This window comes from Tiliqua scincoides, chromosome 15 (assembly GCF_035046505.1).
Source record: "Tiliqua scincoides isolate rTilSci1 chromosome 15, rTilSci1.hap2, whole genome shotgun sequence".
NCBI classification, from domain to species: domain Eukaryota; kingdom Metazoa; phylum Chordata; class Lepidosauria; order Squamata; family Scincidae; genus Tiliqua; species Tiliqua scincoides.
Window position 1 is genome coordinate 2852320 of NC_089835.1, and position 17485 is coordinate 2869804.

General features: G+C 53.0%; 1 protein-coding gene across 2 annotated transcripts in view; it reads left to right on the forward strand.

Moving 5' to 3' along the window:
• Positions 1 to 17485, forward strand: part of DNAJC4 (DnaJ heat shock protein family (Hsp40) member C4) — a 35224-nt gene that overhangs the window by 15049 nt on the left and 2690 nt on the right. For both annotated transcript variants that reach the window (XM_066610444.1, XM_066610445.1), the window contains exons 5-6: positions 12859 to 13052; positions 13310 to 13483. In XM_066610444.1, the coding sequence (XP_066466541.1) occupies positions 12859 to 13052; positions 13310 to 13483 (368 nt within the window). The remainder of the gene's footprint in view (positions 1 to 12858; positions 13053 to 13309; positions 13484 to 17485) is intronic.

The following is a 17485-nucleotide window of genomic DNA, read 5'->3' on the forward strand; positions in this document are numbered from 1 at the left end:
CCCTAGCTGCTTGAATTCCCAGCCTGGATGAGCTAAGACCATGAACCTCTCCTGCAATGGCTTTGTCTGATCTCAGGCAGATCTTAGTGCTGCATAGAAGGTGGAGGCCGCTTAATTTCTGTTTTCAAGCTCGCCCACTTAGAAGTTCGGGACTGAACTTGTCAGTGCTTATCTTTTATCCTTGCACCGCGGAACCCCCTGCCAAATCGAGGGCAGTTGCAGGCAAGGAAGAGCATATTGCAGTGACTGTGTGCGAGTGTCAGGCCCTGAAAATCTTGACCTTTGTTTAAAAGACAAGTTGCTGGACCTTATGATTTCAAAAAGTGTTTGGTTGACACCCGGGGCTTCCAGTAATAAGAGCAGAATTGGGGGGAAAGTTTCTGGAGGCCCCCTAAAGCTCTCTGCCTGTTCTGTGTGGAGACAAATAGTGGGGTGGGGCTGTCACTTGGTGGCAGAGCCCCTATTTTCCATGTAAAAAGTTCTGGGTTCAATCCCATGCAGAACTGGGAAAGACTCCCCTAGCCTGGAATGCTGGAGGGCTGCTACCAGTCATCCCTGACAGTGCTGACCTAACTGAGCCAGAGGTCAGACTCAGGCTGACAGCCTTCTGTGGTCCATGTGCTTAAGTCTCTCTGCCCTTTCCTGGCCTGTCCAAACAAGGAACATTTGCCTCAGCTGAATCCTTGCAAACAGGACTGTCTGGCGCCCATTAATCCCCCGTGCACAGAACGGCAGAATTTGGAGTCCTGCATTGGGACTCTCCTGGCCTGGGATTTGGGTGCTCAGCCGCTTAATTCGAGGAGAGCCCCTCCTGCCATCTGCATGCAGCTGTTTCTATCCCTCCCCATCTGTGGGAAGCAAATCTCTTCCCTGCTCCTGGAGAATCCCGGCCTTTGATCGCTTCCAAGTGGTGCTCGCTCAGCCCTCCCAGCCTGCAGTCGAGAGGGATGTTCTTTCTTTTGGGAAGGAACTGGATCCCCCAGGAGCGGCATGGAGAACCCAAGCAGTTTCAGGACGCCCATGGGGCAAGCAGGAGGGATGAGAAGCCAGCTCGGCTCCTCTGAAGTTCGAGGACAGGACATGCGGGGAGACGCTTGCAGTCTGGGTCTTGCAGCGTCGCCATTCCCCCTTTTCCAGCCATGCCCATCCAGTTGAAACCAGGCAGACTAGGCTGTTTGATTCATGCGCCCTCTTGTGCCTTAGAATGCTTTAGAATGCTTTCCCAAGGGAGAGGAAAATATTCCCTTTAAAATTAATGAGGAAATTAGTCATGAACACGCAATTAATGCAATAACTATAAAAGACTATAGTTGCAGCGAGACACTCGATAAACAGTTGCGCAGAGCTCGGAACTGTGAGAAATGGTCTCTCTGGGGAGGATGTTTCATGGCAACAGTGGGACCAGCACCAAAAAGGCCCCACCTTCTGTGCTTGCCAACTGGATCTCATGGTAGGCTGGAGAAGAGGGTGTGAGGTGCACATCTCAAGGACCGGGTAGGCTGAAATGGGAGAATGAAGGCCCAATTCTACCCTGCTTTCCAGCACTCATGCTGCAGCATTGCTGCCCTAAAGTGTTACCTCCCCATTGCCTCCCCACTGCCGGATGCAGCTCATGCCCCATTGGCACAGCTGCATCAGTGCTGGAAAGTTGGATAGGCTTGGGCCCTGAGTCTCTTCAGGTAGTTTGGCCCTCAGAGCCTACTGATGCAAAGGCCATTTCTATACATGAAGTAGAACAAGGTGGTACAGTTGTGAGATGGTAGAGTAGACTGTACCACATCAGCTTGGAGGTGGGTTCCCACTTTGGCATGTTCCATCTACCAGCCCTCCCCTGCCAACAAAAACTCCTTGCAGGTTAATCTTAGACCTTAGCCTTTGTGTATCACTCTTTTTGAATTTGTGTAAGCTCTTTTGGAGCTGATAACAGTCTCATAAGGTTTCATTGTCCCCATTCTGCATACAGGGAAGATTGAGGCTAAGGGGGAGTGGTTTGCCTGAGGCCACCAGGTGAGAATTCCTGGCAGAGGCAAGATGGGAAAGGGGGAGTGCCCGTCACTTAGGAACATGTATTGTGCCCATTCTACAGATGGAGAAGAATGAGGTTAAGAAGGAAGGGCTTTTCTGAGTTTGTTCGGGGCCGAGGCAGGATTTGGGGAAGTCTTGCTTTGTCGTTGTCTCGTAACTGCTGTGTTGCACCAGCTCTCCCCAGCACAGCAGAATTAGCTCCCATCCTGCAGAAATGGATGGGGGCTCATTTGGGGAATTCCTGGCTTATGGTGACACTTTCCAGTCTGCATGCTCGTGAGGCACTGGGCACCAAAGCCACCCATCTTGTTTGTACAGGCTTCCAGGAAGCATGCAAAGAAAGATATTTCTTTACCTAGCATGTAATTAGTCTGTGGAACTCCTTGCCACAGGATGTGGTTATGGCATTGGGCGTAGATGCCTTTCAAAGGGCAGATTGATGGAGGAAAAGTCCATCACAAGTTGCAAGCCATGCTGGGTATGTGCAACCCATGTGATTATAGAAGTTGGCTGTCTCCGAATGCCAGATGCAGGGGAAGACACCAGGGTGCAGGTCTCCTGTTGTGTGCTCCCTGAAGCATCTGGTGAGCCACTGTGAGATCCAGGAAGCTGGACTAGATGGGCCTTTGACCTGATCCAGCAGGGCTTATACGTGCAAGTCTTGCCCCCTCCCTTTCTCTCTCTCCTTTCCAGGAATACCCCTGCCCTCATTCCGTGGCATCCCAGAGCTCCCCGAACGCAGACGCTGCTTCTAAGGGAAGGGTTATCTGCCTTTGGGCAGCTCTTTCCTTCACCCATCTCCGGCCTCAGCTGCCTTGGAGGCCTGCCCAGGAATCCCAGTGCTCCAAATCTTATCTGTTGGGCTGCTTGGCCCAGGCTGGCCAGCAACCCGTTTGCTTGTATCTCTAATGCAGGGCGGGGGGAAATTGCTGCTGGAGGGGGAGCTGCTCAGTGTTGCTCAGTGTCCCTCTCAGTGTCCCTCTCCCACTGGGACCCCTTTCCCCTCTGCCTTGGCACCCAGTCCCTTCGCAGCACCAGCTAACCTTTTTGGGCAGAAGGGCCTCCAATCCAGCCCTCCAAGCGCTCCCTAACCCTGGCGAACAACACAGCCTTTGCCCCCTTTCCCCATCCATACGCACAACCCAGCCCGCCCAAATGGAGCAGCTTTGCTCCTAGGTGCAACACCAGCTCAATGCACACTTGGAAGAAGGACACGTGCGCGTGCCTCCTGAATGACCACATCAAGTTGAGCATGAGCAGACGTGCATCCCATCTAGGAGTGGGGTGGGTTTCCAACATGCGGGTGTCAACAACAAGAGCGAAAGCAATCCAGGAACATGTGTTTACTTATGGCTTAGCGGTTCGAGAGTTGGACTTAGACCGGCAAGATCCGGGCTCAAATCCCCGCTTGGTCACGAAACTTCCCGGGTGACCGTGAGAGCCTCTCTCTCAGCCTCACCTACCACATAAAGTTGTTGAGAGGACCAAAGGAATCTTGCACATCACACTCTGAGCTCCTTGGAGAAAGAGTGGTATAAAAATCTGGAACAGAAAATAATGAAATAAATAAAAATGAATGTATTCCCTGCAATTCCAGAAGCTCCAGCCGGCAATTTTTCCATTTTCCTCTCCAGAATTCCTCCCGTTTGCAAACAAGAGCGTCAAAAAGCGTCAAATGGACAGGGAATGTCATGTGCTCAGCGAAGGATGGAATATACAGTAGTTTTATTTTTGCTGCGCTGGAATCAAAGTCGCCCTGGGGATTCTAAGAAGCCACTCTGTGGCCCTCTGTACTGTCTCTGTTCCCCAAGGTGGCCCATCACGGGCCCAAGATGTTTGCATGTGCCTAGTGTCTGGGGACATCTGCAAGAGGGATCTGAAGGCCTTAGGAGTGGACCTCAACAAGTGGGGTCTCAGGTCCCTCTGAGCGGCCCGCTTGGAGGCAGGCTGTGCAGCATGGCCTTTCCCAGTTTGAAGAGACACTTGGCCAACAGTCTGAGGCAAAGAGGCAAAGAAGGGAGGCCCACAGCCAGGGAGACAGACCAGGGACAGACTGCACTTGCTCCCAGTGTGGAAGGGATTGTCACTCCCAAATAGGCATTTTCAGCCACACTAGACGCTGTTCCAGAACCACCTTTCAGAGCGCGATACCAGAGTTTTTGGGACTGAAGGTTGCCAACAACGAGTGTCTGGGGGCCCATTCTAAACTGGCCTGTCCACTCCCAGTCTTTTCCCCCACACTGCTCCATGCAGCCATCCTTCCCCACGTGTGTCAGGAGGGTGACTTGGGACAGCAGGAGAGAGGGGAGCAGGCCCAGAAACGGTTGAGGCAGGCCAAATATTGTACAACTGGGGGGCGTTCCAGGTCCCATTGCAAAAGTCTTGGAGCTGGCTCTGTTGAAGTTTGGAAAACAGCCCTTGGGTATTGGTTAACATCCCTCCCCCTCACACACACACACACACACATCGTTGTAAAAAAAAACAAATAATCCCCCCCCCACACACAAAGGGGGGATAATCCATGTGATAATCTGTTTATCAGGCTGGGGGATCTGGAATGGCGTCTGGTTACCTTGCGCAGAAGTTTTCGTTAATGGGGGCTGTAAGTCGGTTTGGGATGAAGGTTTTCCTTGATGTGGGATCCTGGCTGGGAGGCATCTGGAGGGACCCCGCTGCCGCCTCAAGATGCCAGGGTGTTTACTGGCCCAGGCAGTAAGCCTTTAATGGGGCCTGAAGCAACAGCACATTCCTGCCTCCTCAACAAACTATTGACACGCACACGGCTGTGTTCCTTCCACTCTTGATGTGTACACATGTATTAAGTGTGGTAGTGGCTGAGATACTGAGCTGTGACTCAGGAGTTCACTGGTTTGAATCTTGCCTCTGCCACAGACTCTTTTTACTGGTCTTAGGCAAGTCCCTCCTTCTCGGCCTTCCCTATCTGCAGTATGGGGATAATAATACTTCCTGAGCTGGACTCCTGAAATCAGAACCTCTCCACCTTGCCTCTGCTATGAACTCGCTTGCTGGCCTTAGGCAAGGCCTCAGCCTCTTGGCCTTGGTCTTCCCTGTCTGCAATATGGGGATAATTATACCTTCTGGGGTTGTTGTAAAGACTGGGTGAGAAAGGAAGTACTCGACAAACACTAAACATTATTATAACACATTTAAATGTTTTTGAATGATGTGCATCATTGTGGTTTTACCAGTCAGGGTCCAGGGGCGAGAGAATCACCAGACCACTGTAGACCTGATCCAGACCTAACCACTGTAGACCTGATCCAGCTAGTCCCAATCGCTCCTGAGATGTCTCATGGCAGTGCTGGTGTGTGATAGAGCCCATTTTTGTAGCCACAAAGACTGCAAAGTGAGCAGCTCTTTTGAAAAACCAGAGTTTGGGGGGGGGGGGTTGACTTGAACCCAGTGCCATATCCTGCCCTTGTGCTCCGTGGAATTGTGGCATGCAGGATAGGGGACCGAGTTGGAATCAGCTTCAGAAAGCAGGCAGGTGGGCGGATGGTGTGATGGGGTTTGGGGCTGCCTTCTTTGGGGAGGGGTCTTGAGAGATGGTGTGCTGCCTTGTGACCCCCATCGGTGGTATCCTGTTTCTGATCTGATGGGCCTGGGCCTGATGAGTCACAGCCCCCTTTCTGCAAAGGAGTTAAAAGCCGGGGGTGCCGTGCTTGCGCGGATTCCCCCTCCCTGGTCAGGGTTTCCTGTAAGTGCTGGCAAAACTGGCCAGTGTTTGCTCTCCAGCGCCGTTCCCCAAAGCCACAGCTTGCAAGGTAAACAAAGAGCAGACCTGCATATGGGGGCCAGGGAGGAACTTCGCCAATGTACCCTGGCCAGCCAGGTGGTGTTGTGGGGGGGGGGGGCACACTGAAAAAAGCAAAGGAGATAGGTGTAGGTTCCATTCCCTGGCTCACTAAAACACCTTAATCCAGGACCCTAGCAACCCAAGCGCTCCCCCCTCCCCCCGTTCCTTCCCTGTACTTTGATGTGTCTCGGAACCTGCCACAAAAAGACCGTCTAGATGTGGTCTGGTGCAGTAAGCAACCACCTTGGGTGCGCATGGATGACATTCAGGCCATGGTCTCTTGGGGGCTGGGAATCCTCGCAGGAATATGTTGAATATGTTACCTGCCCCATCTTGGTGTCTCAGCTTGGGCACCGCAACTGTATCTGGGCTAGAGCTGTGTGAATCAGAGGGCCTTATGAACCGGGGACCTTCTGCATGCAAGTGGGGACAGGTGACTAGTGGGAGGCAGCTGGCCCTCATTAACATGTGCTGAGTCAGGCGCTTGGATCTGTCTTGCTCAGCAGTGCCAGGCACTGGCTGGCAGCAGCTCTGCAGGGTTTCAGGCAGGGCTGTACCTGGAGATGCTGACAGAGGTGGAACCTGGGGCCTTCTGTCCTGTCCCCCCCTCCCCAGCGGGAGCCCTGCCACCCCTCTGCACTAGAATTGGGAGCTTTGGGACCTGCGTTTGCTACGATTTGCATGGCCTGCAGTTACCGGAAAGAATCAGGGTGTACATCAGGACACACACAGCCTTCCACTTTGACCTGAGCAGCACCTTCTGCATCAAACAGCCCAGGCGACTGCATCCAAGCCACGGACTCCAGGGCCGGAGGGCTAGATTTGAAGGCTGTGCCCACAAGCCCCTGTCCAGCCATCATGTTCCCCCATGCCCTGGCTGGCTTGGGAAATGTCCTCAAGGGCAACCCTGGAAGGCACACTGACAGCTCGGGCCATCACAGTGGGGGATGCTGATCTTCGAAGATAAGCAGGGTCAGGCCTGGTTAGTACTTGGATGGGAGACCGCCTGGGAATACCGGGTGCTGTAGGCTTATACCATAGTCTTTCGAGACTGAAGGTTGCCAACCACATGTGGACCCCTTACCAACAGGTTTTTCAGACCTTTGGGTCTCAACCCTCCAGTCGGGACAGGTAGTCTGGATCACAGTTGGGGGCCTTGGTTGAGTTGGCACATTCCTGCCTCCCCATTCCTCCCTTCCCCCCCATCCATTCCCGGCCGCCCTTGGCCTCTATGACGCGCAGGCAATCTGGCCCATCCACGCACATTTGACCCGCTGGTGTTAAAACAGTTGCCTCCCTTTTCAGGCCAGCTTGTTTTCTCGCGTCAAACCATTTAATTAAGCATTAAGGAGGGTTTATTGGCTGGCCGGGCCCAGGGAAGTTATGATTGTGTTCCTTGTCAGGAGAAAAAAAGGCTTAACTCCTCCACCATCCCATCGTCGCTGTGGACTGACCGAAGTGGAGATGTTCAGGCTGCACAGGCTATGAAACCCGCAGGGGGGTTGAGTGGGGAGTTTTTTGCCGTTTTTTTAAAGGGAGGGTCTTTCCCCTCTAAGGGCAAAAACGTGCAAGCTTGTCTCCTTATTGCCCCAAACATCTTTGCGCTGCAGCCTCTGTGGAGCAAAGCCATATCTGCCTGGGGAGGATGTGGGCGTCCAGCAGCTTTGTGGTTGTGAAAAATTACGACTTCGTCGGGAGGCTGTTTGTCATACGGCTGTCGAGGGGCAGGTGCTGCGTGCTGGGAATGCTTAAGCGGCCTTTCCTTTGCGCCCTCCAGGAGTCAGTGAATTAAGTGTGTGTGTGTATAAATTAAAACATCAGCAACAGACGTTCAATTCTTCGATGAGGACTAATCAGTCCATGGTTTTCCAGCGAGAAATTGTGAACACATTTTCAGCTTCTTAAGGTTAGGAAAGAAAAAAGAAAGACCATTTATAGGGGCATGATGCATAAAATGATTCATGGCATGGAGGAAGTGGGGGGGGGAGAGAAAGATCCATGGTAGGGGGTGGGACTGTAGAGCAGTAGTTCACAAATGCTTTAGAACCAAGACCCACTTTTTAGAATGCCCATCTGTTGGGACCCCCCAGAAGTGATGTCATTAACCTGGAAGTGATGTCATGGTTGGAAGTGACAGCATCAGTTTAGTCGGTAAACCTAAGTCGTGATCAGCCAAAGGTCCCATTTCACAGTGTGTTTGTGCTCTTATTTTACATCACTCGGAATTCAAGCATTCCAGCTCGGAAGTCAAAGCAGAAGCCGGGCTTGGTTCCTTCTTCAACCATACAGCCCTCCCCCCTTTCCTGTGCCCCATCTTCCCCACCCCCCAATTTAGGGCAAAGCACCAGGCCTTTCACTCACTGGGAGCCCACCAGCTCTGTATTTTCAGTGTCCACTGAGGTAGGTGCTACGCAACTCACCTGAAATTGGCTTGTGACCCACCTAGTGAGTCCCGACACACAGTTTGAGAAACACTGCAGGCTCAATAGTATCAAGCCTGCAGAAAGCCTATGTTTAATCGCTGGCCTGTCTTTGGGCAGGGCTGGGAAAGAGCCCTGAGCGTGAAACCTTGGAGAGCTGCTGCCAGTTAGTGCTTTATGGCGCTGAGCTAGACGGAACAAGGGCCTGACTCAGTTCGGCAGCTTCATCACACTTGGCAGTTTTTTTTGGGGGGGGGGGGGGAGGTCTCCGTGCCTCTTTGGATCTTGACAACGTTTGTGATTGTAGTATACAAGCTCCACTCCAAAGTCTCCCTGTTATTTCCTGCTCGGCTGCCGCCAAGAAGTCCGTGTTCGAGTAGACTGTGGGAAAACTCATTTCAACCGAAGGATTACCTCCAGAGAGAACAAGCGTTCCATTCTAAATATCCCCCCCAGTTTCTTTCTGTACCAGAAAATTCCCTCTCCCCCTCCTGCCATTTCCAGACTGCCTGTTTTAATTGCTTGAGCAAAGTGCTAAATCGGAGGAGCATGTTGGGAGGCTCAGTGGCACCATGTGCGCAGGGCGTGGGATGGTTGCCACACTCTGGCCATTGTCACCTGCTTTATTGCCCTTTGATGCCCACAGATGTCCATGGGACAGTCAGGTTGAGTGAGAAAAGGTCATCATCAGAGAAAGTGCCTGTGTGTGAGAATGGCATCCTAAGACCACTGGTTCCCAGCCTGTGGTCCAGGGACTACAGGTGGTCCATGAGACCCTGAGAAGTGGTCCACAAGGTCTCAGGGGGAAAAAAAATCACCTTCGATCACTTCCAGTGTCTTGCTGAGCAAGCAATCTTCAGCAAAGACCACAAAAGAGGGTGGAGACTGCAGCCACAACCAGCTGTCAGCTGTGGCTGTGGGCAGTTCATTCTCTGTCCTCCCTGATACTCTGTAGGGGAAGTGCTTGGGAAACAGACCACCAGAGAGGGCAGAGGCCAGACACCTGCAGCCACATGTGGTCCACAACGATTCCAGTTTTTGCCTCAGTGGTCCGCAGTCTCCTAAAGGTTGGGAACTACTGCTTTAGATCTTCTCCTGGCCACTGCTTATCTGTGCGTCGCAACTAGGGCCGGCCTGTCTGTGAGACCGATTGAGGCAGTCACCTCAGGTGGCTACCTGCCTCCAACCACTTCTACTCCCACTCCCTGCATTGGAAAAGTGAGCAGAGTGAAACAGGAAGTGTAGAGGAGAGGTTGGTGGAGCATCAGAGATTCTCAAGTGTGACACCTAAGAGAGTGGAACATTTGAGGGCATGGCTGGAAGCAGTGCTAGGGAACAGGTGTGGGGTTTCTTGGTTGCAGAAAGCAAGGGGAAGGCCACAGCTCAGAGACAGCTTCAGGCCCCGGCAGCACCTCTGTATAGGCCTGGAGATGACCCCCTTGTCTGAAACCCTGGAGAGCTGCTGCCATTCAGTGCCCAGCAACGCTGAGTTAGGCCGACCAGAGTCCAGCTCAGTCAGAGGCAACTTTGTGTGATGGATAGGTTGGAAGGTGTTGTGGGGGGCGGCCCACCGCACGCCCCATAGCGAGGGCTTCCAGTATTGGGAATGATGAAGTGTTTAAAACATGGCTTGATGAGCTGAAATAAAGTTCTAGTCGCATGGGAGACCAGCCGCAAGAGCCACCATTTTGCCTTTCACCCCAGAGCTCCCCACGCAGCCCAGATCTCTTCCCTCCTCGCCAGCCTGCCCATCCCCGCCCCCTGACAAAGGGAACTCTTAAGCTTAGGAAATGTGGAAAAACAGCAGCCGAAGAGAAAAGGGGGGATGAAAGGAAGGGAGCAGCCCCACCCTTAATCATACAAACATGTTGGGCTAATTCCTCTGTCTCTGTCTGTTTTGCTTTGTTTTCTGTCCTGTATATTTTGTTAACTGGGTCACAACAAAAGCTGAGCATGAAACACTCCAATCCAGAAGCTGGAAGAGAAATAAATGTCGGGCCAGGGGCCACAGCTGCGTTCTTCAGCTCCTTCCGACTGTGCTTGAGAACTTTGCCGTCGGAGCAAGGGGACAAATTGCGGCGAAGGTTTTACAAAATGGCGGTTCAGAGGTTCTTAGCTTACAGTTGCCGAAGTGCTCACTCCTCAGATCCGGGGCCGGCCCGAGACCTCCTCGCCCCTGAGGCGGCGTGCCGAAAAGCCCGGCGCTGGCCCAGCAGCCACTCCTCTTCCTGGGTTCAGAAAGGAAGAGAGAGATGGAGTGGATGTGTGGAGGAGAGGAGAGTGGTGGGGTCGGGCATCGACATGTAAGTGTGGAGGAGAGGAAAGAGATGGGCCAGAGTGGAACACATGCTTGGGGAGAGGAGAGGAGAGTGGAGAGCTAGATTGTCTCCAACTTGCCTATACTAGGAGCACTGCAAGGGCTGGTGGGGGCTTCACGTGTTGCCGTCTTCAAGGCCTGGTGGGCACAGAGAGCTTTTCCTCATTGTCAAAGGGCTGCAAACACACTCGCTCTTTGCCCTCGGCCCCTGCACTCATGAGTGCCAATCCCACCCTTCTCTACCCACCGTTTCAGCAGTCTAAACCTCTGACTTGGCTCCTGCTCATTGCAGAGGTGTTTGTGCCAGAGCGCATCCTTTTTGAATTCCCAAGAAGGGGCCGGGCACCACTTTGGCACGTGGCTTTTCCTGTCTCGCTCGCTGTGTCCCTGCGAGAGCCTCTGTCAGCGTGGCCGTCCCCGCACTTCCCCTTGTCCTTTGCACTCTGGTGGCGCAGCTGCCCACTTCAGCCAGCCTTCCCGTTCAGAAGGGTGCAGGACCCCCCCATCCCCAGCACAAGAGGGGGGGAGCGTTGGTGCAGTTCTCCACTGTCACCCACTGTGCGTCGCTCTATGACAAGCGATCCCACGAGAACCAAAGAGCAGCCGTGGCGCAACGGCAGTGACAGGGGTTATCGTTTTGGGAACATGCCACAAGGCTGCTGGCAGGCCTGTCGTCGCTCAGCTAGAGATACTTGTGGCTTGGCTGACTGCAGGAGCCGCCCCCCCCCCCCGCTCTCTGCCCCAGTCTTTGGGGCAGACAGGGCTGCCTTGTGTTCCCAGGCAGTTGTTGAATTCCTCCTGCACCTACAACCTGCTTCCTTGCTCAGAACTCCCCTCAGCAGTGCCTGGGGCAGTTGTTGCTTGCCACAAGAGCACCCCTCTGCCCCCCACTGTGCCCCACATTTTCCCACACCATTAGAGGCATGGTCCTCTGCACTTTTCCAAGTGTTCCGGTGGCCCTTGTGCAAGAGAGCCTCCAGCCAGATCATGCCCCGCATTAAGAGTGGAAGGGGGCGCCAGGTCCTGGGCGCACTCAGCCACAAAGCCCACCCAGCGAAGTGGGCCAGTCGCCGATCTCTGAGCCTGACTTACCTTGCAGGGCTGTTGGGAAGAGCAAAATACCTCAAGGGGAGGGAGGGAGGGGGAGGAGAAGAAATCATAATTATAATTAATTTGGGGCTTTGTTGGCCATCTTGGTTCTTTGTTTCAAAGAGAAAAGCAGGAGGGTTTGAATGCTTTAGAGTAAATAAGTGTCCTGCCTTGGGCGTGAAATCGCAACCACCTTTTTGCATCCTGCTATTCCTCCAACACGCTGGTGAGGTTCGTCCCATTTTTTCCTTGCGAGTCCTGAGAGTGGCTGATGCAATATGGCTGGGATTTGAACCCAACATCCTCAGCTCCAAGCTGCTGCCTCAGGTTGCCTTGCCAGAAAGACCAAACCCCCCCCCCCCAGCATGGCCTGCCGTGCATGACCTGTGACCTGCAGCCGCCTCTCCTCGCCCTTCCTGCTCTCTAAACCCCTCGCACGCAGACGTCAAGCAGAAGCTGCGAAGCGCATCAGAAGGCTTTGGGGATGTTTCCTATTTACATTCCAAGGGGGGATTTTGGCCCTGTAAATGCTGGCGATGAGCCTGCTTTGACGAACGTGCCTGGCTCTGCGGCAGCAGTGGGGGACGTCACCCACGGACAGGCCCAACAGCAGTTTAACTGTGCAAATCAAAGTGCCTTCAAGGAGGTGTAGCACAGTTCATCTCCGCATGTTGCGCAGCAGGTCTGGGGAACTCACTGCTACAGGATGTGGTGGCTGCTAGCTTGGGGGACTTGATAGTGGGGATTGGACAGACCCCTGGGTGAGAGTTCTGTATGGCTGGCTGCTCGACGTGATAGCTGTGTGGAACTCCAGGTGCGGTGGCAGTCAGCCTTCAAGTACTAGTTGTAGGGGAGCAACAGTGGGAGAGAAGTAGCAGCTCTCCAACTCTCCTGGATCCTTCTGGAGATGCAGTAGCCAGAACGGACTTGCAGAACTGGGAAAGCCGCCCGGAGGGGTATGAGCTTTGCTGGAGTGGGTCGCAGCAAACCGAAACGTAACCTTGTGACGCCTTGGAGGCTTACACAGTTGTTGTGGCACAAGGGCCCACCTAGTCCAGCTTCCTGTATCTCACAGTGGCCCACCGGATGCCTCCGGGAGGACACAGGTGCCTTCATGACCACCCGGGGCAAAGAGTTCCACAGACTTCTTTCCATGTTGCTACTCAGCTATTTCTGTCTCCTTTCCGCAGCTCCACCCCGACAGCGACCCGGCCAACCCCGACCTCCACAACCAGTTTGTGAAGCTCAGCGAGGCCTACAGGGTGCTAAGCAAGGAAAGCAGCCGGAAGCGCTATGACGGCCTGCGAGCGGCCTGGCCCGCCTCCGGCAGCCACGGCAGTCGCCCCAAGAGGAAGCCATTTGATTTTGCAGATTTTGGAGCAAGGTGAGGCTCCTGGCAGACAGTTCATATTCATTCCAGTTGAGAGAGTTCCGTGGCTGAGAACGGATCCAACCACTACCCTGGGCTGCCTTTATTGTTCTCTGCCGTTGTTATTTTCATATGTTTAAATAGTTTTCCTTGTTGTCAGTCACAGTTGTAAGGCAGGACGAGAATATTTTCCATCACTCCATCCAGTACATGTAATGCTTGTTCTCCCCCACCTCACATCAACCCTGCAGTGATTTCTTCCCCCCCCCCAGGAGCGAGACGGAGCGCAACGAAAACATCCGCTACTGGCAGCAGTTCCAAGACGTCCCTCCGCAGTCGGCCTCGGGCCCCGAGTTCGAGAAGAAGCATCGCCGGAATCAGAGGCTCTTTGGCTACTGTTTACTGATCATGTTGGGCAGCCTGGCAGTCCACTATGTAGGATTCAGGTAAGGGGCTGCTCCCCTGTTCCCTTTCTTCTTGGGGACATTTTGCAGCTCTGCCCAGAGGAGAGTGCCGGGGTGCCGGCTGGTTGGCAAATGAAGCTGGGACAGATTTGCAGTCTAGGGTTACTCAGAAGTATGTGAGTTTAAGGAAACCGACTTCCAGGTGTCCAGGATTGCATCCTTTGTGTCTTTGTCCCTTGAGCAGAATTTATCTTTCCTCCTGCTAACCCAAAGGAGGAGTTAAGACAGGGGTTCCCAAAGTGTACATCACACTCACAGGGGCTCTGTCCCTGGTGGCCCCTCTGACCTGTTCCCCTGGGCGCCGCCATCTTGGATCTCACAAACTCTCATAAGATTTGGGTCCTGCCATCTTGGTTCTGATGAGATTTCACGCGATTCAAGATGGCAGCGCCTGGCTGAGCCGGGAAGAAGAGGCTGTGGGGGCTTCATGTCTCAGGGAAGTTTGGAAACTACTGGTAAGAACCACTGGTAACAGAGTCCAGCATTCTCCGCTAACCCCACCGAGTCTGACCTGGCCTTGCACCGAGTCAGGCCAAAGAAGGGGATTAGCCTGTTTGTGCAGCTCCCTGAGGCCCCCACCTCCTTCCCCTTTCTTTTCTCTCCTCCAAATCCCAAAAGGATGAAAGGAACAAGGCAGAGGGTGGGGGATTAGAGCAGAGGCTTCCAAAATGTGCTGGAGCCCAGAACTGGGTCTCAACCTGACCTTAGGTGGGTCGTGACAGTGCCACGGCTGCCATTTTGATATGAGGCTCAGAAGTCAATCCTGCCAGAGACATTGACTTTGAAGGAGTTGTTTTGGTCAAGCCCCCCCCATCTCCCCCTGATTCCCTGGGTCTCCTGCCCACCCACTGGCTCTCCTCTGCCTTCTGCTCTCCACCCAGCTTTGCTTCCTCTTTCTCTCCTTCTTCCCACTATCTGGCAATCATGACGCCGGTGAATCTTATACATAAACTTTTCGACAACAGGAATTTCTTTCAAAAAGGAATAAACTTTTTGCCTAAAGGTTTATGTAGCAAGTTACTGAGAGGATAGTTCTCTGCCCCGAAGGGCTCACAATCTAAAAAAAAAACAAACACAAGGGGAGACACCTGCAAGAGACTGGAAAAGACACCCAACTGGGATGTGTAGGAGCAGTTACTCCTAGCAAAGCTGGGGAGGGCCCGATCCTCAGCTCATAAAGTCAACCCTGTAAAGGTGAGGAAATAGAATTATCCCCATTTTGCAAAGGGGGAAGACTGAGGCCCAGAGGGAAGGGCTTGCCGAGTCAGAGACCAGCGTCAAACCGGGGAAGTCCTGATTCACAGCTCAGCCTCTCAGTTGCTACGCTACGCCATATTGTCCTTCCATTAGTTCCAGAAGAAATTCTTTTGTGCGTGTGAGGATTAAGTTACAAAAAGAATATAAAGCCATTGCCTTATTTACTGGCAGCAGCAAAAACAGTGACTATTAGTCACAACGCCATCCCTTATTTGCTGTTTGATTCTTTGGACAATGTTTTTAAAAAAAAAAAAACAAAAAAAACATTGAAAAACCCACCTAAAACTGTGGGGTGGTGATGCTGGGCGATCCATGTTAGCTTGGGCTGCCTCCCTGTACTATTCAGCCAGAAAGGCCTCCCATCATGTCTTATGGACTGCTAGAATAAAAAGTGCACACTTCCAACAATAGCACAAAAAAAATAAGCAAACTGGAAGCTCTGCAGGGGCCGTAGCAGCTGTGGGTTGTGGACGCACCAGGTACAGTCCAGTACCTCCTGGAATGGTAAGAAAGCAACCAGTGGCTCTGTGCCAGACCCAGAAAGGTTCTTGCACCCAGTACTTGCTGCCACCCAATCTCTGTCACTTGGGGTGGGCTTGTGTGACCACCGGACCCAGCTGGTGCCATTTTTCATGCTGTTCCTTTCCTGGCTTGGTCTTCCGCCCTCTCTGAGCAGTGGAGCCCTGCCAACTGAGGCTGGCGGTCCACTCTAATGCTAATCCGTTGCCTAATTAGTCAGCCCTGACTAGGGAGAGATTAATCGTGAGCAGCCTTTAATCAAGCCTAATGCAATTAAACATGGCCACTTAAGTCTGGAATGGGGAGGGGAGTTTCAAAGGACCAGGGCGAGCTGGGAGAGGCAGCATCACAGTGTTAAATCTCATGCCCAGTTGGGAGATGAAGGAAGGCCCCCCTGTAGGCTCAGGTCTGCCAGCATAACAGGAACCCACCAGTGGTAGAGAGTTCCATGTTGGGGAGGCCATTTATAGAATCACTTATAGAATCACTTTCCTCTGGATGAGAGGATGAGAGGAGGAGGAGGAACTGCACAAACTTGTGTGTCGGATCTTTGAATGGAGCTAGGCTGCAGGCTGCATCTCCCCCAAAGCCAACAACAAGCTTGCATGGCCCATCTGTTCAGGCCCCTCCCAGTCTGCTTCTGGCCAGCCAGCTGCAAAAAATAAGGGCAAACCTACGTTAGGATGCATGTACAAGCCAGTCCTGCACATGCCCAATCTCGTCTGATCTTGGAAGCTAAGCAGGGTCAGGCCTGGTTAATACTTGGATGGGAGACCACCTGGGTGCTGTAGGCTTCTACTATAGTCTTTCCAGACTGAAGGTTGCCAACCAGTTCAAAATTGCATCCAGGGTTTCGGGGGGGGGGGGGGAGAGAGCAAGCCAAAGCAAGACCACGGAAGGGGTGTAGGGAAGGGACTTGATGTTTTGATCCTGTTGTGGTTTCAACCCGGATCATGCTCAGTGACTGTGTGAGCTGGGCCTTTACTGGCTTGGTGGGTTGGGGCAAAATATTACATCTGTATGTGGTTTTGTTCTGGATTGCCCCCCCCCCACACACACACACCCTGTCCGCTCTATCTTTAACTAAAGCCAAGCACTCAAAAAGCCAGCCTCACACATTGACCACAGTTGGTGGTTTGGCCACCAGTCTCATTCAGGGGCTGAACTAGAATGGCTTACCTGTTTTGTCCCCGTCCTCCATTCAGTGGTGTATTTACCATGGCTGCAGTGCTCAAGGGTTTCTTGGCAAAGGCTGTGCCATGGGGTTGGGGGAGGCAGAGGGGAAGTTCTATACCCCAGAAGTTCTCCTGCTAGGAAGCACAGGCTGGGTTAGGGAACCATGAGAGTTGGACAGCTCTCTGAGTGGCACCTCGAAGCCCCGTGGGCTGCTGAGAATTAGGGTTTTTTTTTCCTGGTAGGAGAACGAATTATGGCCCAGTCCTATCCAACTTTCTAGCACTGGTGCAGCCATACAAATGGGGCATGCACTGCGTCCTGTGGTAGGGGGGCAGCCACAGTTGCCTCCTCTAGGTAAGGGAATGTTTGTTCCCTTCCCTTAGGGCTACACTGTTACTACACCGGTGCTGGAAAGTTGGATAGGATTGGGCCCTTAATCTGCTAGCACAGCCCGGGCTATGGAGCTGTGAGAGTGGGACGTCTCTCTGAGTGGCACCTTGAAGCCCCTTGGGCAGCTGGGAATTGGGCTGCAGGAGAATTTTCTCCTGGTGGGAGAACAAATTAATCTGCTAGGAGCACAGCCTCAGCTATGGAGCCCTGGGAGCTGGATGACTCTCTGAGTGGCCCCTCGAAGCCCCTTGGGCTGTTGAGAATTAGGGCTTTTCTCCTATTAGTTCTCCTGTTTGGATAACTAAGGCTGCAATCCTAACCACACTTTCCCGAGAGTAAGCCCCATTGGACAAAATAGGACTTACTTCTGAGTAGACCTGGTTAGGCTTGTGCCCTGATTCTCCTAGGAGTACATCCTGGTTCATGAGAGTTGGATGACTCCCCAAGTGGCGCTTCAAAGCCCCTTGGGCTGTTGAGAATTAGGGATTTTTCAACATACAACCCACCCTGCGTCCCATCCCCAAGGAGGGCCACACAACGACAGTTTTCTGCAAACTGCCCCCCCCCCACTCCATTGAGAGTTTGCCAGGCTGCTGTTAATTCTCCTCCAAATCCCTCTGCAAATTGCCTGTGGATAAAGCG